The sequence below is a fragment of the Baudoinia panamericana genome (genome assembly GCF_000338955.1).
Source record: "Baudoinia panamericana UAMH 10762 unplaced genomic scaffold BAUCOscaffold_1, whole genome shotgun sequence".
Lineage (NCBI taxonomy): Eukaryota > Fungi > Ascomycota > Dothideomycetes > Mycosphaerellales > Teratosphaeriaceae > Baudoinia > Baudoinia panamericana.
In genome coordinates, this window is record NW_006911257.1 from 1,108,799 (window position 1) to 1,129,251 (window position 20,453).

At 55.0% G+C, this 20,453-nt stretch overlaps 10 protein-coding genes across 10 annotated transcripts; 8 read left to right on the forward strand and 2 right to left on the reverse strand.

Moving 5' to 3' along the window:
- The first annotated feature begins 9 nt into the window (after nucleotides 1–9).
- On the forward strand, nucleotides 10–3,584 carry BAUCODRAFT_29260 (uncharacterized protein). The gene is made up of 4 exons (XM_007673870.1): nucleotides 10–890; nucleotides 963–1,163; nucleotides 1,249–1,439; nucleotides 1,491–3,584. The coding sequence occupies exons 1-4, from the start codon at nucleotides 231–233 to the stop codon at nucleotides 3,319–3,321; spliced, it is 2,883 nt and encodes a 960-aa protein (XP_007672060.1). The 5' UTR covers nucleotides 10–230; the 3' UTR covers nucleotides 3,322–3,584.
- Nucleotides 3,585–3,669: 85 nt separating this feature from the next.
- Nucleotides 3,670–3,903, forward strand: BAUCODRAFT_118605 (uncharacterized protein; the record flags this gene model as incomplete). Its single annotated transcript, XM_007673871.1, has 1 exon — nucleotides 3,670–3,903. One exon carries the CDS (start codon nucleotides 3,670–3,672, stop codon nucleotides 3,901–3,903), a length of 234 nt encoding a protein of 77 aa, XP_007672061.1.
- A 630-nt stretch (nucleotides 3,904–4,533) lies between these two features.
- On the reverse strand, nucleotides 4,534–5,557 carry BAUCODRAFT_187903 (uncharacterized protein). Its single transcript, XM_007673872.1, has 2 exons — nucleotides 5,373–5,557; nucleotides 4,534–5,316 (listed from the first exon to the last, which is right to left on the reverse strand). Exons 1-2 carry the CDS (start codon nucleotides 5,451–5,453, stop codon nucleotides 4,630–4,632), a joined length of 768 nt encoding a protein of 255 aa, XP_007672062.1. The 5' UTR covers nucleotides 5,454–5,557; the 3' UTR covers nucleotides 4,534–4,629.
- Nucleotides 5,558–6,386: 829 nt separating this feature from the next.
- Nucleotides 6,387–9,301, forward strand: BAUCODRAFT_29265 (uncharacterized protein; the record flags this gene model as incomplete). Its single annotated transcript, XM_007673873.1, has 1 exon — nucleotides 6,387–9,301. Exon 1 carries the CDS (start codon nucleotides 6,539–6,541, stop codon nucleotides 9,299–9,301), a length of 2,763 nt encoding a protein of 920 aa, XP_007672063.1. The 5' UTR covers nucleotides 6,387–6,538.
- Nucleotides 9,302–9,758: 457 nt separating this feature from the next.
- Nucleotides 9,759–10,416, forward strand: BAUCODRAFT_29267 (uncharacterized protein). Its single transcript, XM_007673874.1, has 2 exons — nucleotides 9,759–10,042; nucleotides 10,101–10,416. Exons 1-2 carry the CDS (start codon nucleotides 9,797–9,799, stop codon nucleotides 10,347–10,349), a joined length of 495 nt encoding a protein of 164 aa, XP_007672064.1. The 5' UTR covers nucleotides 9,759–9,796; the 3' UTR covers nucleotides 10,350–10,416.
- A 93-nt stretch (nucleotides 10,417–10,509) lies between these two features.
- BAUCODRAFT_187843 (uncharacterized protein) lies at nucleotides 10,510–12,730 on the forward strand. Its single transcript, XM_007673875.1, has 3 exons — nucleotides 10,510–10,878; nucleotides 10,928–11,616; nucleotides 11,685–12,730. The coding sequence occupies exons 1-3, from the start codon at nucleotides 10,843–10,845 to the stop codon at nucleotides 12,469–12,471; spliced, it is 1,512 nt and encodes a 503-aa protein (XP_007672065.1). The 5' UTR covers nucleotides 10,510–10,842; the 3' UTR covers nucleotides 12,472–12,730.
- Nucleotides 12,731–12,988: 258 nt separating this feature from the next.
- Nucleotides 12,989–13,957, reverse strand: BAUCODRAFT_62147 (uncharacterized protein; the record flags this gene model as incomplete). The annotated part of the gene is made up of 1 exon (XM_007673876.1): nucleotides 12,989–13,957. One exon carries the CDS (start codon nucleotides 13,955–13,957, stop codon nucleotides 12,989–12,991), a length of 969 nt encoding a protein of 322 aa, XP_007672066.1.
- Nucleotides 13,958–14,769: 812 nt separating this feature from the next.
- BAUCODRAFT_118611 (uncharacterized protein) lies at nucleotides 14,770–15,849 on the forward strand (the record flags this gene model as incomplete). Its single annotated transcript, XM_007673877.1, has 1 exon — nucleotides 14,770–15,849. The coding sequence occupies one exon, from the start codon at nucleotides 14,770–14,772 to the stop codon at nucleotides 15,847–15,849; it is 1,080 nt and encodes a 359-aa protein (XP_007672067.1).
- Nucleotides 15,850–16,957: 1,108 nt separating this feature from the next.
- Nucleotides 16,958–19,295, forward strand: BAUCODRAFT_187484 (uncharacterized protein). The gene is made up of 2 exons (XM_007673878.1): nucleotides 16,958–17,556; nucleotides 17,620–19,295. Exons 1-2 carry the CDS (start codon nucleotides 17,137–17,139, stop codon nucleotides 19,024–19,026), a joined length of 1,827 nt encoding a protein of 608 aa, XP_007672068.1. The 5' UTR covers nucleotides 16,958–17,136; the 3' UTR covers nucleotides 19,027–19,295.
- BAUCODRAFT_187485 (uncharacterized protein) lies at nucleotides 19,296–20,246 on the forward strand. Its single transcript, XM_007673879.1, has one exon. The coding sequence runs from the start codon at nucleotides 19,564–19,566 to the stop codon at nucleotides 20,140–20,142; it is 579 nt and encodes a 192-aa protein (XP_007672069.1). The 5' UTR covers nucleotides 19,296–19,563; the 3' UTR covers nucleotides 20,143–20,246.
- The last annotated feature ends 207 nt before the right edge of the window (nucleotides 20,247–20,453 follow it).

Sequence of the window (20,453 nt, forward strand, 5' to 3'; positions counted from 1 at the left end):
TCGGTCGTCAGCGCATCGTGAATTGAGCCGCCACGACCGAACAAGCCTAGCGTGTGCAGCCACCTTCCTCATTTGGACAAGCCCAGTCTGGTCAAGGCGTATCTCCCGTTAGAGATGTACCAGTATGCCACTGGTCTCGCTGTGCCGCAAGCATGGTGATCATGGCATATCATTACCGCATGCCTAGGTCTCGTCCATAACATTGATGTGTCTCCTTCCTCGGCGTCAGCATGGATCTAGCTGAGAAGGAAGATACTCTTCCACGGTATACACCAAGAGACGAGTATAAAGAATGCCACGCTACTACTGTCTGTTTCAATAGACGGCGTCGGCGGATTGCAAAGTTACTCGCACTAATTCTTGTGGTTGTCTTCGTCTATCATCATTGGAATTTGGATTCTCGAGGAACTCATGAAGAACCATATTCGACGCTGTCGGTTGACCGCTTACGGGAGAATCACGCAACATGTGCCAAACTGCAGTCCGTTCCAGATGATCCCAGCGGACATCGAGAGTTCAATGCTCGCTTCCAGGCCGGAAATACCACTGTCCTCGTCCGCAATGCGACAATCTGGACTGGTGAGCCTGTCAAAGGCACGTCGGAGAAGGACGCCCGCGCGGGAAATGGCTGGTCGTGGATCCGAGCGGATGTTCTTATGGAACGCGGCTTAATCACCAAGGTCGCAGAAGGCATCGACCTTCGGACCGTGTCCGGAGACTGCGAGGTCTGGGAAGCTCACGGACGTTTGGTCACAAGTGGTATAGTCGACATGCATAGTCACGCAGGCGACGATCCGCTACCCAGTGACTTGTCTGGTGGCTCTGACGACAATGAACTTTCATCCGATATCACTCCGTACGTCCGCTCCATAGATGGCATTAACCCACTGGTAAGCCGACCGACCGGTGGAATACTCTGCATGGTACGGAAATGACTGACCCTTCTATCCATCGCTGCGCAGGATCCTCAGATACAGGTAATCAAATCTGGAGGTGTAACAACATCTCTTGTGCTTCCAGGGTCGGGAAACAACATGGGCGGAGAGGCGTTTGTCATCAAGCATGCCGTCGGCAAGCCAGATGGCAGGCCCGAGATCAGCGTGGAGGATCTGCTCGCTGATCCGGATCGGAACTGGCGCTATATGAAGATGGCCTGTGGTGAGGTGCGTACAGCTTGCTCAGTGGCAGCTTGCCGGCTGCATTCCCTTTACCTGTAGCATGCTGACAGTGTGCAACACAACCAATAAGAACCCTAAGAGAGTGTACGGCCGACTCGGACGAGACTTTGGTCCTTTCAGCCGCCTTGGTGAAGCATGGGAGTTTCGTCATGCCTTTGAGCAAGCCAGCAATTACGTGAAGTCCCAAGATGATTGGTGCGCTGCTGCAAACCGTGTTGGTGCAGAGAACATGCGAAGCTATCTCCCAACAGATCTGAAGTGGTACGTGTTTACTAGCAACAAACATTCAATGCGGTGCTAACGACGGTGTAGGGAGAGCTTAGGAGCCGTCCTCCGCGGGCAGGTCCGGGTTAACACACACTGCTATACCATCGACGACTTGCAGATGTTCGTAGGTCTTACGAACGAGTTCAAATTTCCAGTCCGAGCATTCCACCATGCCCATCAAGCCTATATCGTCCCGGAGCTGCTTAAGCGCGCATACAACGTCACACCTGCCGCAGCGCTGTTTGCGGACAATATGTATTACAAGGTAGAAGCCTACACAGCCTCGGAACAAGCTGGCAAGATCCTCTACGAGAACGGCATCACACCTCTATATGTCTCCGACAACCCTGTGTTGAATGCCCAGCACGTTGTCTTCGAAGCTGCGAAGGCGTATCGCAACGGTTTGCCATACCATGCAGCACTGGCTGCAGTCACGGCAGAGCCAGCTAGAGTACTCGGTCTCGGCGAGCGAATAGGAAAGCTGAAGGAAGGCTTCGATGCAGACATCGTGGTATGGGATTCTGATCCATTGAGCGTGGGTGCCACCCCTGTCCAAGTCTGGATCGACGGAGTTCCGCAATTCGCACATCCCGTGGAGCTATCTAAGCCAATACTTGGTCCAATCGAGCCGAACACTGCGTTGCAACACGTTCATCATGATTTCTCGCTCTTACAAGACGTGGTCATCTCAGGCGTCCAGAAGGTTTGGCTTTCGGGCGTCGGTAGCGATTTCCACGGTAAGACTGGAGACGGCACAGTCGTCGTCCGCAACGGTTCAATCGCATGTCTTGGCGACTGCGTCGAAGAGCTCGCTGAGGCCAGGATGCGAGGCGTTAAGTCAGTCCATATCGAGAATGGCCACATTACATCTCCCATCACATCATTTGGAAGCTTCTTAGGCTTGAGCGAGATCTCTGCTGAAGACGTCACTAATGATGGCGATAACAACGTGCAGTCGTTCTCCGCCGCCGTCGACGGCCTTGCCTTTGATACCAAGAGCCTAGCCGCTGCCTACCGGCACGGTGTCACTCGCGCGATTACTGCTCCCTCGATCAGTGAAGGTGGTCACAAAGGCGTCTCTGCAGGCTTCAAGACAGGCGCAAAGCACTCGTTGGAGAAAGGCGCAGTCTGGGCCAGCCAAGTTGCCGCACACTATACGCCTGCGAAGACCGATCAAATCCCCAGCCTCAGCGGCGCGATCGATGCTCTCAGATACAAACTTTGGAAGGCACTGAAGTCGAACGCTACCGCGGACGTCTCGTCACTGGAGGAGCGAACACTAAAAAGCGTCGTGAACGGCAGCATGGCGCTTGTCATAAGCACGCATAGCGCCGACAGAATTGCTTCGTTACTCAGGATGAAATACGAGCTCGACGCTGTTATGCCACATGCGCTCCGACTCGTCATCTACGGCGGTGCAGAGTCTCACATCCTTGCGAAAGAGCTAGCCGCTGCCAACGTTGGCGTGGTGCTCACATCCTTCGCGTACGGGCTGACGTGGGACCAGCGACGCGCATTGAGCGGCGCGCCTTTGACAAACGGTACTGCAGTCGATGTCCTGTATGCTGCTGGGGCCAAGGTTGCAATGAGCACGGCCGAAGACTGGGAGACGCGCGACCTGAGCCTCCTAGCAGGTATCATAGCTGCCAATGGAGTATCGATGCGTGCGGACGATGGGACTTATATCCAGCATGCGATCGGTGAGGAAGCTGCCTGGAGCATGGTGTCCTCCAACATCTACGAGATGCTTGGACTCAAAGATCCTGCTAAAGAGGGCGTTAACGAGTTTGTCGTGTATGAAGGCAGTCCTCTACAGATCGATGGCCGGGTCCGAGCCATCGCGGACGGTCGAGGCTCGATCGACGTATGGTTGTAATACCAGCAAGCGTGTCTTCAAAAGCTTGTGGGTGAGCACCCGCTTCGACATGCCTGGACACCCTGCTAAAGAACCCAAAGGCGACAGTCAGTAATGAGCATCCATCGTTCACCAGGAAGTCGCGTTGCGTATCCGACATGGAGCAGGTGCGACTCAGTATCGCGTACTTGCCGCATACACTTCAGTGATGGATGTATTTCCAGAAGCCTCTCAGAAGGCTATTTTATTCCCCACTTGTATCACTAAACTCTTCTCAACTCAGCTTTCCTATTCTGCTTACTCCAGATTTCTATGTAGCTACCTTCGACCTCCTTGCTCCCGCCAGGACAAGTCGCACCTACTTCCGCTATGACGCTCAAGGACTTTTTCCACCTCAGCGAAGAGGAGTTTCAAGAACGCATCACCAAGCTCAGTGACGAAGAACTGATGAAGGACGATATTTACGACTGCCGAACAATCCATGGCGGACTTTTTGGAGCGGCCGTCGGTGCCATTGAAGCCGTGCCTACTGCGGGCCTCAGTCTCGTAGGCAGCGCCATCAACCTTCGCAGGCGCAGCGTGGCGAAACGCCGCCTGAAATGATCCATCAGGAAGTGGTCAAGCGAGGTCTGCCGGTTCACCAGGAGACTAAACGGGACTACCTGATTCCACTCACCATCTCTGCCGCGAGTATGGGTTTGGCCATGGGTCTTTCGGCTGGGGTTGAGCAAGTAATACCCGTACAAAGTGTCCTTGACGCCACGGCAGCTGAAGGTTAGTCATGGTCTGGGGTGTGCTGATGCCAAAGCGGATTGCTAATGGTGCCAGAACACTAATTGCAGGGACTCTACTTGTTGCAGACGCCGGACAAGAAGCGACCATCAAGCTGACGACGGAGCTGGGAACCGAGCGTATTGTCGAGCGATTATTGCCAAGCAAAGGCCGGAAAAGGGTGTGGAAAGAGAAATTGAATGTCAGCCGGAGTTTATCCTCATCGGGCCTGCGATCACTGCTTCTACCGCAGACGGAGAAGGCAATGCTGGCGCACTCGGCTTCTACAAGCCCGCTGCTACAAGCCGAAAAGCGGCCGGCACTGCCTCCGCGAGCAATATTAGGGGCCGTAGCTCCGGCTATCATACTGGTTCCGGCTATCAGGCTGCCGGAGAGTGTAAAGTAGTTAAGGCCAACGTCAAGCACGGCATGGTGCTTGGTAGGCAGACGTTCTGAAGACAAGAATCAAGGCTTGCCATCTTCACCGTGACAGTTTCACCTGTGCAAGCCTTTGTACGTTGCTATACTGACCGGGTAGATTGGTGCGTCAATCAGATCTCAAACTTTGCTCGCTGCCTTCCGCTTGGCGTGCGCAATGACTCTCTCCGAATCGTAGATCTTCAGTACGCTCTCATTGTAGGCCACCGCATTCATCCATTTGCTAAGATTGGGTAGCCTGCTCAGTTTCTCTGTCGCACTCCGCGGGACCACCTCCCCATCTTTGGACATGTCAAGAGCCCGCACCACAAACGGCGCAGTAAGCACTTCGGCGAACGTCAGTTGCTTGCTGCCGCCGAAAAAGGGCGAGGCATCCTTCAGCAGTGGCTCGATCTCCTTCTCGAAAGCAGCGATCCACTCGTCGACCTTAGCGTCTTTTTCGTGCTCGGATGCACGCAAGATTGCCATGTAGAGTGGAGCAGTCTTGGTGAACCACGTGTCGGCGAAGAAGGTCATACGTGCTCGTGTAAGGGCGGACGTTGGCGACTCCTTGCTGGCCGGCAGCAAGTGCGACGGGAAGCTGTCGCAAAGAAACTGCGCAACGATGCCAGATTCATAGATGATTTCCTCGTCCATAATGCCGGGAACGCTGTACTTGATAGTCGGGACTAAGCCTCTAGGATTTATGTCCAGATACCATTGCGGACGCGGCGTGTTCAAGTCTATGATAACTTCCTCGAAAGGCAGATTCAGCTCGGCAAGAGCGATGTGAGCGCGGTGCGCCCATGGACAGCCATGGTTGGTATACTAGCACTCCTCTTAGTGCTGACAGAACCCAAGTCTGAGGTGTAATGAGCGCTTACTAGTGTGATCTTTGGGGCAATGTTGTGCGTGGTGTGGCCATTGGTGGCGGCCTGGGCCTGGCCGTTGGTGATACCAGCCATTGTGATGAGCGTCTCGGATGAAAGTGGCACGAATCGAACGATAATCTATTGTTCTGGGCGTGGGAGAGTAGCTCAGCACGTTGATCGAATCATCAGTGGGAGGCGGGATATCTGATGCTCCTTCCCCAGTCGTTCTTGACGTAAGCGTGTCGGAGAACGCGGCATTAAGCAATGCAGGGTACAAGAAGTGCCACCTACTATCGTCTCGACTAAGGTATGTAGGTAGGCAGGCGATTTCCTGTTGCATGCATCAACTCAACAGATATTACTGTTGCCAACTCTGCTGATAGATTCCACGCCTGAGGCTGGCAGGACCACGCCACCACCCTGGTGAACAGGCAGTTGCCCTGACACTCGCTGCGCCTATTAAGTCATGTTGGAGACTATTGACATTCCGCACCACCATCACGACGAACGGCTTACGGCAATGGTCTTCGGATATGAACTATGCGCCCAAGCTGAGTTAAGGGGAATGTAAACGCCCTCACCGGCTCCGAAGATAGCCAGGTGTCCATGCCTCACTTCACACAAATCCATGCCATGCTGTGCCACGCGCGTTTGAACGTGATGCTTTCCCGGCCATGGTGACAATGTCCGTGTTGCAATATCAGCGTGGAGGCCTCACTGCGACTGTCAACGGACTGCAGGTATGCTTCTCTAACGTATTCCGAGCCCTACGTAGTCGGATCCAGCACGATTGAGTTGCATCATGGGAGCCGCGGTTTTCTGCTAGGCAGGGCGTTGCAGCCATGCGTCAGTGATGCTTTCTGCACATACGAGGGCGTCGCAACACGCATATAGTGGTTGTGAACGGACGGAGCATAGCCATGGCGATGGTGGCGAGGGCTTGGCATGGGCACCGGAGCGGGAGTCGCCGCTTGCGCCGAACGTGCTTGGTGATGATCTCGTCATATCCATCCCGTTTCTGGCCTACCTTAATCGTGTCTCTCGCCATCCACCTCGCCTGCTGTAATCCTCTGCTCTCCACGACAGCGCTCAAAACACTACTGTAGGCCGTCTTGCATGGTGGAGAGTTACGCACTCATTCTCTCCGTCTCACTGCTGTAGGCGGCATTCTAGCGAGCATGGCGACCATCCTTCGCCGCTCCCCCAATCTGGCTCGGTCATCGCGGCAGATCGTAGAAGCCGCTTCACTATCACAGACTCTTGCACGGAGACCGGCCAGCCTGCCGCGACCACTATATGCATACGCGCGGAGTCGAAAGTACGCAACACAGCCGGAAGGCCAAAAGGAAGATGGCAAGAAGCTCGACAAGACGCCTGGCGCTGCACCTAAAGGCATGGAACATTTGTACAGCCAGCAGTCGCCCATGTCGCCCGGACAGCCACAACCGCCCAACAAGCAAGACGGCGACGACACGCCTCTACCCGGTCGCTCAAAGTTGAGCGTGCAGGAGGAGAAAGCGCTGGAAGATGTGTTTGCGCTGGTCAAGAAAGGCATGCCTAGCTCTATGGCTGAAGACATCGACAAGGCACTGCAACGGATCAAACGAGAAGGCATGCCCACTGAGCTGCGTGACACCATCAAAGAGACGCGCGAAGAGGGCATGAGTCCCGCACGAGCTGCCAAGCTCTGGCGGCTGACGACGCAGATGGCACGACACACCGTCGAGAGCGAAAGAAAAGATACCGAGAGCGAGGCGCCGAAGCAGCAAACGACTGAAGAGCCAGGCCCAGGAACCAAGAAGGATGACGGTAAGAACAAGAAGAAGAAAACGGACGAAATGTTCAGCGGTGTCACTGAGATACGCTTCGACTTGAGCAACTTCCTGTTATCCTCGTTTGTGGCTTACCTCCTTTACCGATTGGTGGTGCCCACGGAGAACAGCCGCGAGATTACGTGGCAAGAATTCCGCAACACCTTTCTTGACAAGGGCCTTGTGGAGAAGCTGGTCGTCATCAATGCTAACCGAGTCAGAGTACATTTGCACCGTGATAGCGTCGCAAGCATGTACCCAGACTCTCCAGCTGCGCATGCGGGCTTTTACTACTACTTCTCGATCGGCTCTGTCGAAGCCTTTGAACGAAGAGTGGAAGAGGCGCAGAACCAGCTCGAGATCCCAACATCTGAAAGGATACCGATCTCCTATCACGAGGAAGGAAGCTGGTTCAACACTGTCCTTGCCTTCGGTCCAACGCTGCTTTTCATTGGAGCGATTTTTTATCTCTCTCGACGGGCGGCCTCAGGCGCCGGTGGCGGTCAGGGCGGCATCTTTGGCATGGGACGCAGTCGAGCCAAGAAGTTCAACCATGAAACTGACATCAAAGTCAAGTTCTCGGACGTGGCGGGTGCTGACGAAGCGAAGACCGAAATCATGGAATTCGTCAGTTTCCTCAAAGAGCCTGGCATCTACCAAAAGCTCGGCGCGAAGATCCCACGAGGAGCGATTCTCTCTGGACCGCCTGGTACTGGTAAGACTTTGCTCGCCAAGGCCACTGCAGGCGAGAGTGGCGTGCCTTTCTTCTCCGTGTCCGGTTCTGAGTTTGTGGAAATGTTCGTCGGTGTTGGTCCGAGCAGAGTGAGAGATCTTTTCGCAAATGCCAGAAAGAACACGCCCTGCATCATCTTCATTGACGAAATCGACGCGATTGGCAAGGCGCGAGCAAAGCAGTCATTTGGAGGTGGCAATGATGAACGTGAGAGTACTTTGAATCAAATCTTGACGGAGATGGACGGCTTCAACACCTCCGATCAGGTGGTCGTGCTTGCGGGTACTAATCGCGCCGACGTCCTTGACAAGGCACTGATGCGTCCGGGACGCTTCGATCGCCATATTCGAATCGACCCGCCAACATTGGATGGTAGGAAGCAGATTTTCGACGTGCATCTCAAGAAGGTCGTCACTCACGAGGATCTGGAACATCTTAAAGGCCGACTCGCTGCGCTCACACCCGGCTTCTCTGGCGCGGATATTGCCAACTGTGTTAACGAGGCTGCGCTCGTCGCCGCCCGCGAAGGGGTTGAAAGCGTGAAAATGATACACTTCGAGAAGGCTATTGAGCGTGTAATTGGCGGACTTGAGAGGAAGAGTATGGTCATCACGCCAGACGAGAAGAAGACGATCGCTTACCACGAAGCTGGCCATGCCATCTGTGGTTGGTACTTCCAATGGGCCGATCCACTGCTCAAGGTTTCCATCATTCCACGTGGAAACGCGCTAGGTTATGCGCAGTATCTGCCTGGTGGCGGAATGGACCAAGCACTCATGAACTTCAACCAGATGATGGATCGCATGGCCATGACGCTGGGTGGGCGTGTCTCGGAAGAGCTGCACTTCCCAACGGTCACTTCCGGAGCCAGCGACGACTTCAACAAAGTCACCCGAATGGCGACAAGTATGGTCACGAAGTGGGGTATGAGCCCGAAGATTGGCTACCTATACTACCCAGATGCTGGTGAGACTTCGGAAACGCAACTGCAGAAGCCGTTCTCCGAGCAGACAGCACAGGCCATTGATGCTGAGGTCAAGCGCATCGTCGACGAAGCGTACACGCAGTGCCGGCAGCTCTTAACGGAAAAGAAGAAAGAAGTCGGTCTTGTTGCCGAGGAACTTTTGGCCAAGGAAGCGTTGAGTCGAGACGATTTGGTCCGCATACTGGGACCACGACCGTGGGAAGACAAAGGAGAGTTCAGTAGATACTTCGGCGGCCAAGGTGAAGGTGGACCGATGGGTGGTGCGCCCAAGCCTACTGCTCCCGGCCCGAACGGGCCTGAGCCTGGCGAGGGCGGTGGACCGGGCAACCTGCCGCCGGGTTTAGGCAGGGGGTCTGAGGAGCCTGCACCGACCCTGTATAAGAGCTTCGAGGAGATGAGCCGACGTTGGTGATCAGCTTAATGGGCAGAGTAGGTTCACATACCTAGTTTGCCCTGAGTCTGAAGGCTTGTTGGAGGCCGAGCGGTGGTGCTAACTAGTTGGTGGACAGGCCGTGTCGGGTATTGTAGCATATTGTCTGATTGCAAGCATCAGCGAACGGCGTTTGTTGGCAGCTAGATCGGACGGTTGGCACGCTTGGACAGCATAGCTGTAAATACTCCTGCAACTCCGCTATGTGTAATTCATGCAGCCCTTTGCACTCTGTGCCTAACAGCGGTAGAGACCTAGGTGCACGTCCTCTCAGGGCATTGTGGGACTAATACCAAGCAGGTAAATGCTCGAGCATGTACAAGGTAGGACTGCGCAAGCTTCTTCCTGCAGGTAAAGATACGATCCTTTGGGTCGCAGCAGCTGAGCCAGTCGTCTCTATAAGCAGAATCGTCGCACTCTAGAGTTACACGCGTTAGTCCTCAGGATTCACAACGAACACGACCTTAGCAGGAGACCATGCCAAGCTTCAACAGCACCGCTGTGCATACGGAGAGCATCATCGACGCAGCGCCTGAGCGAGTTCGGGCCGTTTTACTTGACTTCGACAAGCTCTCAACATGGAGCAATAGGCAGAAGCTACTCATCAGCGTCCAGACTCAACGCGCTGGCACCGAGGATGTGATTCCGGGGGTGGAGGCTCAAATAGGCGATGCAGCGGTGATTCACTCGGCACAGGCAGGGCACGCGAGGGCTGAAGTGTTTGTCAGTCCTACCAACATCAAGATGCCCTTGTGAGTGTGGGAGTTTTGACGTGGCTCAGGTCAATACGCCCGAGAAGTTTGGCTACTCAGGAACATTTGGTGGCTGCACAGCGCACCACTGGTGGGAGATCCTAGCTCAAGGCCCAGACCGCACCCTTCTACGGCACTGCGAATCCTATGACGGCGGGGTGGCCATCTTGTTCTGGTGGCCTTCACCGGTGAGATGGTTCGTGCAGAACTTGTTCTCAGGGTTTGATGCTGATCTGAAGGATGCGGTTGAGAAGGCGCCGCGGAAGGGTAATGACTAACATATTCCAACGGATTCGTCTTACGACTGGAACATGAACCATCGGTAGGCTGCCTATTCAGAATGCAAGTCCGCTTTCTGCTAGAAATGCATCAACGGCTTTCTGATCTATGATCTTCTTCACTTCGAGCACCTTGCCCCTTCGCTAGACTATACGCAGCCGTATGTCGTACGTGTTCTTGTCCGCGGTGATATAGATGTGAGTGCTGTTTCGACCAGGCAGAATGCTGCAGCTGCCCGTTCAGATTCTTTCCCACTCGCCGAGCGCCTATCTTGCCCGAATGTTACGCCTTATCTGCGGCTCGGTGAGCGGCCATTCAGCGGCAACAACCTAGGCCAGATGGAACGCCGGGCAAGCCTCCGAGTGGCGTGTTCATGGTGTTATAACAGGAATATGGTGTTGTGACCATGTGCAGGTGCAGGCTGATGTCGCTGGTTGTAGTCTCTTTCATCTTCACTCCAGCACGGGCCGCTCTCGGGGCCGAGAGTGCGCGATGGACTTCGACTTGGTCATCACAAACGGAATCATTGTGAGATGCTGAGTGTCATTGTGTAGCCGGCAAAGCTGACGGGCTTAAGGTGACTGCTAGCGAAGTGTTACCATCCGGCTTGCAGATCGGTGTCCGTGATGGTAAGATCTCCTGCATCGGCACTAACTTACCTTGTGGCGGAAGCACCCAGGTGATTGATGCGGAAGGGGCATACATCACCCCTGGCGGAGTCGACAGCCATGTACATTTGGCTCAGAAGAATGCGCCAACCGGCGACGGATGGGAGACTGGAACCAGGAGTGCCATAGCTGGCGGCACGACCACGATCATCGCTTTCGCCTCGCAAGAGAAAGAGGACCTTTCGCTTTGGCCGGTGTTGGATGAGTACATCAAGGTCTCCAAGGATCAAAGCTACTGCGACTACGGTTACCATTTCATTTTGACGAATCCGACGGCCGAAATCTTGCATAATGAAGTGCCCTTGCTGGCAAAGGACCATGGGATCACAAGCGTTAAGCTATACATGACCTACGATGCCATGAAGGTGAACGACCGGGAAGTGCTCGACATCTTGTTCACCTGCAAAGCCCTAGGAATGACCACCATGATCCATGCTGAGAACCATGACATGATTGCGAAGCTCATTGAGGGGCTCGAACGTAACAAGAACACGGAACCTTACTTCCATGCCGTCGCCCGTCCACGTATTGCAGAAGACGAGGCTTCGTATCGCGCAATATCTTTGGCCGAGCTCGCAGACGCGCCGATGCTCCTTGTGTGCGTGAAGCCATAAGCCTTCCTTTATGTGTACCGACAGCGCTGACGGTAATTATGAACGCTCTTAGGCATATGAGTTCCGATGTGGCAGTACAACATGTGCGAGATGCGCAAGGAAGGTTGCTGCCAATCCACGCTGAGACCTGCCCGCACTATCTGTTCCTGTTGTCGGACAAGCTGAAAGCCGAGCCTCACGATCACTTTCACGGGGCGAAGCACGTATGCTCTCCACCCCTACGGCACTCTCCAGATGACCTTGAGGGGTTATGGCGAAGCATAGCAAACGGGACGTTCACGACCTTCTCATCCGATCACGCTCCAAGCAAGTACGATGTGCCAGGCGGTAAGCGTCTTGGTTTAGTTGACGGCATTCCGCGCTTCACACGGATTCCGAACGGGCTGCCCGGGATCGAGACCCGGATGCCTTTACTATTCGGTCAGACGCCCGCTTGCCAGACGCCGGAGCAGGCGCGGTTGAGCCTACCGCGCTTCGTGCAGCTAACGGCCACGAATCCGGCGAAGCTATACGGACTCGACGGTCGCAAGGGTAGTATATTGCCAGGCTATGATGCTGACTTGGTGATCTGGCATCCTGGGGACACCGGGTCGTGCGTTATCAAGCAGGCGAATCTGCATCATGATATGGATTACACGCCTTTTGAGGGTATGCCTGTCGGTAACTGGCCCAGATACACCATTCTACGAGGCCAAGTCGTGTGGGATCAAGCTAAGGGCATCCTTGGTAAGCTGCAATACGGACAATACCTCAAGCGCGGCAAAGGCGAGGTACTCACTGGAAGAACGGGCAACCTACCGAGAGGTATGCTGGAGGATGAGCGGAAGTATTGGCGGTAGGCCCTCGAACTCATGATCTTTCTGGTGGCTTATATTGCTTTGCACGTTCCGCAAACGTGAAGGGCAACCTCAAGCATCTTGCCCCAGCTCGAGTCCCGCAAACGCCCGTGTGCAGCATATTGAGGAAGTGTACATTAATCATCCATATGTCGAGCCGAGACGTGCTTTCATTGAATGCCTCAGAATCCGGCGGAACGCTAACCATAACGAATCGCTTTACTCAAGAGTGTCCTAGGCCAGGTTCGCGTCGCCACGTTTGATGCAGATCTGCTTGCCTTGAGGCCGTCATCGCAGTCAGTGCAGCGGTGATGTTTAGCCTTCAACCGAAAGCAGTCGCACAGCGTACGCTTTTCGAGAGACTCGTATCACGGATTCCTCCGCTGGCGACTTGGACCGTCGACCCTTTGCGGGACCGTCATTGTTCTTAGGCTCACCGCCAGGCATGGTCACGTCGCTGACGACCTCCAGCAGCAGAAAGCGGAACGACTATAAATTGTCTTGAAGTCGTACAGATGTTCTATATTTTGGGCCTGTCCACTAAGCGCACAACAAAGCCAAGACGAGGGAAATGCATGCGTGCGTCGACCTCGACCGGCTTTTCTACCAGAGGCCTGATGACGACCTCCTCCGGTGACATGGCGACAAGGGTGCCCACAGTGGGGTCGTTACGGCCCGTGTCATCCGGCGCCACAGAGACAACAGCGCCCTCGACAAGGCCGCACTTCCGGTCCAGCTCGTCTACGGTGTTGCGTGGTGTGGGAAGCAACAGAGACCTGCGCCCCAACGAGGGCGACTTCTTCGCCTCCTTTAACACGTTGGCGAAATCTGGATCCTTCGTCTCGGTAGACGCTAGATTCTCGACATAGCGTTCAAAGGTCTTGTACCATTGGTAAACCCCTGGGTAACGCTGAGCGTTGAAGACGGCTTTTATACCTTCGGTATTGGTGTCCTGCGTCCCGCCTGCTGTCAGGTTATCTATCAGACGACCCGCTGCAATATCACTGCCCCAAGAAAGCTGGTAGTAGAGCGATACATCTGCCAAAGAAGGCGAACTAGTTGAGAAGATCCACGGCGTGTCTTTCGCATCAAAGAGCGGCTCGATCATTGACAGCTGCATATCGAGCCTTGACATATTCTCCGGAAGCTTCTTCTCAAGCTTGTCTGGGTCGAGCTTGTGCCCAATGAGGCCCGCCCTATCCTCGCCGAAGGACGTTCGCCAGACGCTCGCCGGAATCAGCCCCGTCGTCACGCGAAACAGCGGTCGATCAGTCCAGTATGAAGCGAAACCTCTAATCATTGGTCGGTAATTCCTACCGTCCGCCGCCGGAGGGTACAGTGTCTGGTAACCCTCGGACTCCGGAAAGAAGTGCTCCAGCGCCTCGCAGATTAGAGAGGTATCACAGTAGACTTCCTTGCCGATGGCCAATACGGGTATCTTACGGTATGTCAAGCCAAAGGTGTCCTTGATGATCGGTCGAGGCATCATGCTGCGTACGGTTATGAACGTATATGGTATCTGCTTGATTTTGAGCGCCAGCCGGACCTTGAGTGTGAAGGTGGAAGCCTCATAGCCAAAGAGGATGACTGGCGGTTGCTGCTCCGCCATCGTAATAACCTGAATAAGAAGCGTCGCTCAGATTCCCAGTGGACAAACGCGAAGGCTAGGCTAAGGTCATTGTGCTGAGCGATTGGGCAATACAGTCGTCTGGTGACCCGGACCGAGACTTGTCAGCCGAGTGGCGGAGCCCCTGTACTAACGCAGGAAAGCAGATATTCGCCGGGATATCTGGAGGTTGCAACAGGTTTGACTGTGTGATATACAAGGATACCTGAGTAGGCTGTACCGGTAGCGTCACCAGATGCTTGACAGAGCACTGCAATCGGACGCTTACCCGACAACAGAATGTCACGGCCATTGACAAGCTTGGAGCAATATGCATGCCGAGGTCCGCAGCGCGAAGGCTTTCCCCTTAGAATTCCCCACCTCCACATCTTGTTCCTCCCCCACAGCCAATCCACGCATCCGTCCTTGCTTCACCTCGGCAGTCTTGCAAGGTAGGGAACAGCCACAATTGAGTAGCCAAGAAGGCAAGCAGCCCGGGCTTTTCGTATGCCTTCCGTCTCCGAGTTGCGTCGACAATCTCAAAAACCTCGCGTGCGGACAAACGCAAAAGCTCGACGCAAGCCGCTGCCGGTCGCCTAACCTCACGTTCCGCATTTATAGCTCGCTCATCTTCTGTCAATCTTTGAGCAGCTCAAGCTTCCGCTCCCTTTCACGACTGGTTCATCATTCAAACCATGGCCACTACGTTGGTGAAGGCCGCTCTTAGCCCATTACTTACCGCCCCAGCATTACTCGCACTCACTGTAGCACCGGCTCGTATTCGTGAGCCTATACTACGCTATCTCAGAGAGCATGTCTCCAACTTAACGATCAAGCGCGCGATCACTGCATTGCAATGGCTCACCGCATTGGGCCTGGCAAGCAGGGCGAGTGCGTTTATGAGCGAGCTTGCCCAGAACAACTTTCGCTTCCAGTCTGAACGTCATCGCTACAACTGGCCGAAGGAGGTTGCCATCATCACCGGGGCCGCCAGTGGCTTTGGAGCTCTCATGTCCAAGTCATTAGCTGAGAAGGGCGTCAACATAGTCGCCATTGACATCAAGGACGAGCTCCCTGCGGACATGAGGGGCAATTCCAAGATCACGTATTACAGGTGTGACATTACTGATCAAAGTGCCGTTAAGGAGCTCGCCGCCCAAGTGAAGGAGGCCCACGGCGCCGCTTCGATATTGATCAACAACGCTGGCGTCTACTTTCGCGACGACATCCTCACTGTGCCATCTGACAAGCTCCACAAGACCTTCAACGTGAACATTATCAGCCACTACTACATGCTTCAAGCCTTTCTGCCGGACATGATCAAAGCCAAGAAAGGGCACGTTGTGAGCCTGGCTTCTATGGCTTCTTTCGTCGGCGTGCCGTTCTTCGGCACCTATACCAATACGAAAGCTGCCGTTCTTAACCTTCATGAGTCGCTACAGCGCGAGACGAGAGTCCTACACAACACGCCAGAGATCAAATTCACCATCGTGCACCCAACATTTGCGGATACGCCGATGGTTCACACCCACCAAGGGGAACTGGACAAGCTCGGTGTTGTCCCCATCCCAGCGACGATGGTAACTGATGCCATTGTCAAGCAGATACTTAGTGGGCGAGGCAGGCAGATCATAGTGGCGCCGGGCCTTGAATGGATCAGCGTGCTGAGGGCGCTTCCGCACTGGTTCCAAACGTCGCTCTACATGCTGGAGGAGCGCAGCGACGGTAAGGTCATGAAGGAGAATCATGAGGAGATGAAGGCGACGCAGGTCTAGGAGGACTCCGGAGCGGACTCATCAGAACTCAAATCTGAGGGCACCGACTCTCCATCAACACCGATGGCCGAGTACGGGTGGTTCTGGGGTTGTGTCTCCATCTGCTGCGCGTGGATGAGCGGCGTGTCTTTGCGTGAAACGGGCGATGCTGAGGTTGAACCGCGGGCTACCCTACCCAGCCGCGACGAAGTGATGGACCGTATTCGACAGCACCGCTTAACAGTGATGGACAGACACTTCGTCGGCGTCAAGGTCCCAGCCGAATTTGCCTCGAGGCCTTCCGCGAGCACAACACCCTCTGCAGGGGAAGCTCGGCCCTCAAAGCTAGAAGCGGGCTCGGTACGACGACGCTCTGCAATTCGGTTCTCCGATCAGAACCAGACTCGGCTATTCATCGCTCGCGACAGCGTGGCGGGACAGCCGATGAGCAGCGGAAATACGAGCTGCTACAGCCCAAGCAGCACGGAGGAGATGGACCCGGAGGGCTTGGTGAGGGGAGCCTATGACAGTTACAGCAGGGAGGAAGACAGCGAGAAAGACACAAGAAGCGGGCGTTGTTGAGGAGGTCGAAGGGGATGATCCAGAAGGTCGCAGTTCGTGTCAAAGAAGTTCAAGAAGTTCATGATTGAGGCAAGCGTGCAGCGATTTCGGACTGCTTACCCGTTCGTAGCATCGGCCGTTTATACATCGTTTGTGTGAGGCTACTAGTTCAGTAATACAACCGTTCAAAGCCGTCAAATACAACTTTGGCCGTGAGTGTCATGCTCGCACAGGCTCCGCTAGTCGTGACACTACCAGGGGGCCAGGTCCGCGTTTCGTTTGGAGACCTGTTGTCAACAGTCCATACCGTTTCCCTCCACGACACGATAGAAGCGTCGGAAACGGTTTGTGGCTGAATCAGCCTTGTATGGTGACGTTGGCGGCTCATTGGAGCTTGCTGGTGTCGGCGTTTGCAAGCTCAAGTCCGACAGATCTTCCACTGGCACGAGCTGTTCTTCTCATTCAGCTATCGAGGCTGATGTACTCAAACGCTTTTTGGACTCGATTCAGATGCTAATCGAGGATCCTTCTATATCACGTTGAGTTGACCATAAGTACCGCATCTTTCAGTGCCAGCAAAGGTGGTTAAACTTCATCTCGACGAGTGTTCAGTTAGAATATACCCAGCTGCTTGTGCAAGCGGCAGAGTGATCTCTACATACTTCCACAGTCGTGGCCTTCGCTGAGCACCAACGATACATCAACCGTCCTGAGGACGACGACGAAGACGCTTATCAGTCGGCCAACATGGCGATTACCAACCGTCACGCGTCTCCCTTCGATGCCTCTGCCTCACCTCAACCGCAACCGGCCTCCAGCGCGAATATGACCAAACGTGACGTTCGCCGCAATCGCATAATGGAGCGGCTACAAGCGATGATCGACTCCTTCAGCGCCAACCAACACCAGCATTACCGCGCCCAGCTGCAAGCGGTGCAAGTTGATATGACGCTCGTGCTCCGAGCGGAGCCGTACGAGAACGGGCCGCTGGAGGATGGCGGAGAAGAAATACGTGGGATGGTGGAAGCGATGATGGCGAGCAACACAATCGGCGACGAAGCGGCGCAGAGAGATTATTTGGCTATGGCGGGCACGCGGTATGCGGAGTTTGCGCGAGAGGTGAACGATGAGCTCGCGGCAAGGGATGCCGAGCTGGTAGCGTTAAACGTATGTCAAGCCGATGGGAGGTGCGTATGTCGATCGTGACAGCTGCTAACTCTTCTATTGCAGAATAATTACCACAACGCTGTCGCCGAGCTGGAGCGGCTCACACAGCAGAAGCTGCACCAAGCGGATGAGGAGCACAAAGCTCTGTCTTCCACCATCCGTCAACGGCTAATTACTTCGATTACCAAGAAACGGCAGCATCTTCTGCGTGACAAAGAGCAGCTCGACATCGCAGATTCCAATGCCCTGCTCCTCCATCCCAACCACTTCAGCATCAACAACCCCAGCTCACCTGGTGGAGGTCAAAACAGGAAGACGAGGCACCTCCGACATCGTGCAGGAAGTCCTAATGCTGGCGACTTGGCTGAGAATGGCAAGCGCAAGCGAAAGGTAATGGCTATGGATGATGACGGCAACGAGAGCCCAGCGCCAGCGTTCAGGCCTCTGCCTCCGCCGGACGCCCTCGGTGGTGGCCGAAGTCCATTCAAGGATGCGCGCAGGGAGAACGCATACACTCAGTTCGAAGCACCAGCTTACAGCCTCGAGCGCATATTCACTGACAAGGAGCTGGCAATGGCTACTGCAACAGCGCAGCAAGCTACATACAAGCACTTCCACGGGCCGAAGCCGCAAGAGACCAGCACCACAAACGGTACTGCCGTTCCATCCTATGACGGAGAAACCTTGCCAGATCCGACTGCGACCGTTGATGGCCAAGACGCTGGCATCCATCCAACGACAGAGCTAACAGGCACCCCGCCGCCCTCTCACGCACCTCCAGCGGCGCCCGAAATGGAACGTCAAACCTCCCACCAAGTCCTCACACGTGGTGCGCGGGCCGCAAACCCTCTGGCCGCCCTTTCCGACCTCGCCAATGTCGCTGCAGCCGCTGGCTCGGCACCCATTCGAGACAATCCTTTCGCGCCGGTGCTTCCGACCTACAACGCCGTAGCCCGCAGTGAGAAATCCGGCGCGCCAGCTCCACCCGCCGTAGGCCAGCTGGACCTTGATAACGACTTCGAAATGATGCGGCAAGCCGGCGCTGACGCCGCGACGGAGGATGAGGAGTACGCTACACCCGAAGAAGTCAACGCTGCACGGGAGATGCGGCGCAATTTGCTCGATCAGGCGTTGGGCTGGAAGTTCGCCTCCCAACCGTACCGCTTGCCTCTGACTGAGACCGGGCCGGCGAATGTGCCGAGACCGGTTGAAAGGCCGCTGTATGCAGGTTTCAGTCACATCGCGAGCCTGGAGGTGCAGCAACAGAGAGCAAGGCAGGCGAATGCTGCCGCTGCTGTGGCGGCTGCGGCGGGTATGGGGAGTGGTGGGAGTTTAGCGATGGCGCTACAGGGGAAGTTTGGCCTGGGAGCAGAGCCCATGAGTCGAACTACTAGTGCGGGAGGGATGAGCGAAAGCGGAGAGGTGGCGACTGGGCTTAGTCGGAGAGGAAGAGGAAAAGTGGCAGGCTGACAGCTTGGCTCATCTTACCTACTCAGGCCCTCTAGGCCCCCGCCCATTTCTGCATTGTGCACACTTGCTTGGAGCAGTCGTTTTCGCGCGCTCGACTTGGAGCTACGCTTCTGCTTCAACATGCCAGCTCCGTCTAACTTTAGGTGCCAATGCGTACTACTAACAGAAGCCGCCAGCCCGCGTCGAAGTGAAAGTTCTCTTTGCGGGAAGGTTTCCCATCAATCCGATTCTGGGTTGTAGGCATCGTCGGCCGCATTCATTGCCTGCAGCGGGCGCGTGTGACTGAATCGGGCAGGCACGACGCCCCACTCTACACCAAAGCATGGGCCATCATTCACGTGTCGGTGGTATTGCTCGTACTGACTGCAGGTGACAATGACACCTTCAGTCCCTCCTTTGCATTGTTAGAGTTTTGCTCCTGAACAACGATTGCTTGGCACAAGTCGACAAACAGACCGCTTAAAGCCTTGAACTCCCGAGTGCCCGTCAACCGTCATTGCAGCCCCGTCGCACGATCTGACCTATCCAGAGGTCAAGATGGAGGCCAAGAGCAGCCTAGACACCTGCCAAGGCATCCTCGTCGTACCGTACAAGGCGGAGCAGCTCGACAAACCGCCATCGGAAACCATCTTCGCGACAACGTCTTCCCTCACCGGCCCCAGATGCGAGCTCGAAGTCCGCACATGGCTCGACTCACCGATCTCCGCCGCGCTCGGCATTCCGCTGAAGGTGACCAACTTTCCATCGGATAACTCGAAGCTGCAAAACAAGCTCGCAATTCCGCTGTTCTTGAATGTCGACCCCGAAGACGACGCATTCGCGAAGGTGAGCTACCGGTACATGGATGGCGGTGTGCTATTGGCGCGGCAGGACGGCGAGAAGCTGGATGAGAAGCACGTCGTGGCGTTGCTGGCGTATCTGAACAGCCTTTCGGAGGTCATGGTGGAGCATGCAAGGAAGGAATGGGAAGGTGATGAGGAACGAAAAGAACAAGCGAAGGTGTTGGCAGAGGAGCGGTTGACGCCGTACGCGTTCATGGCATTCTTCGGGGAGTACCAAGCGAGCATGACGAGGGCGTGTGAGCCAGGGTGGGAGAAGGTCAACGCACCAATCTAGGCAGCTGCATAGCTCCTTATGGATTGCTTCGCATAGCGGTGCATCTGGTTGGCTACCGGAGATTGCTAGATATACAGTTGGCTAGATATACAGCCGCGTTAACGATTTTGTGATGCGTATGCACCCGCGTTCAGATTGTTCGGTCATCGCGTCACATCCAAATAAAGCTGCTCACGTTTTTCATGTTCTCATTGTGAATGGCATCTCTCACACCCTGCTGTACGATGTAGGACTAATCAGATCACCTTCGTATTGGCGAGTGAGCGCATTGCGACCCGAAGCGTAGCGTGAATTTACTGTGGGGAGTGTCA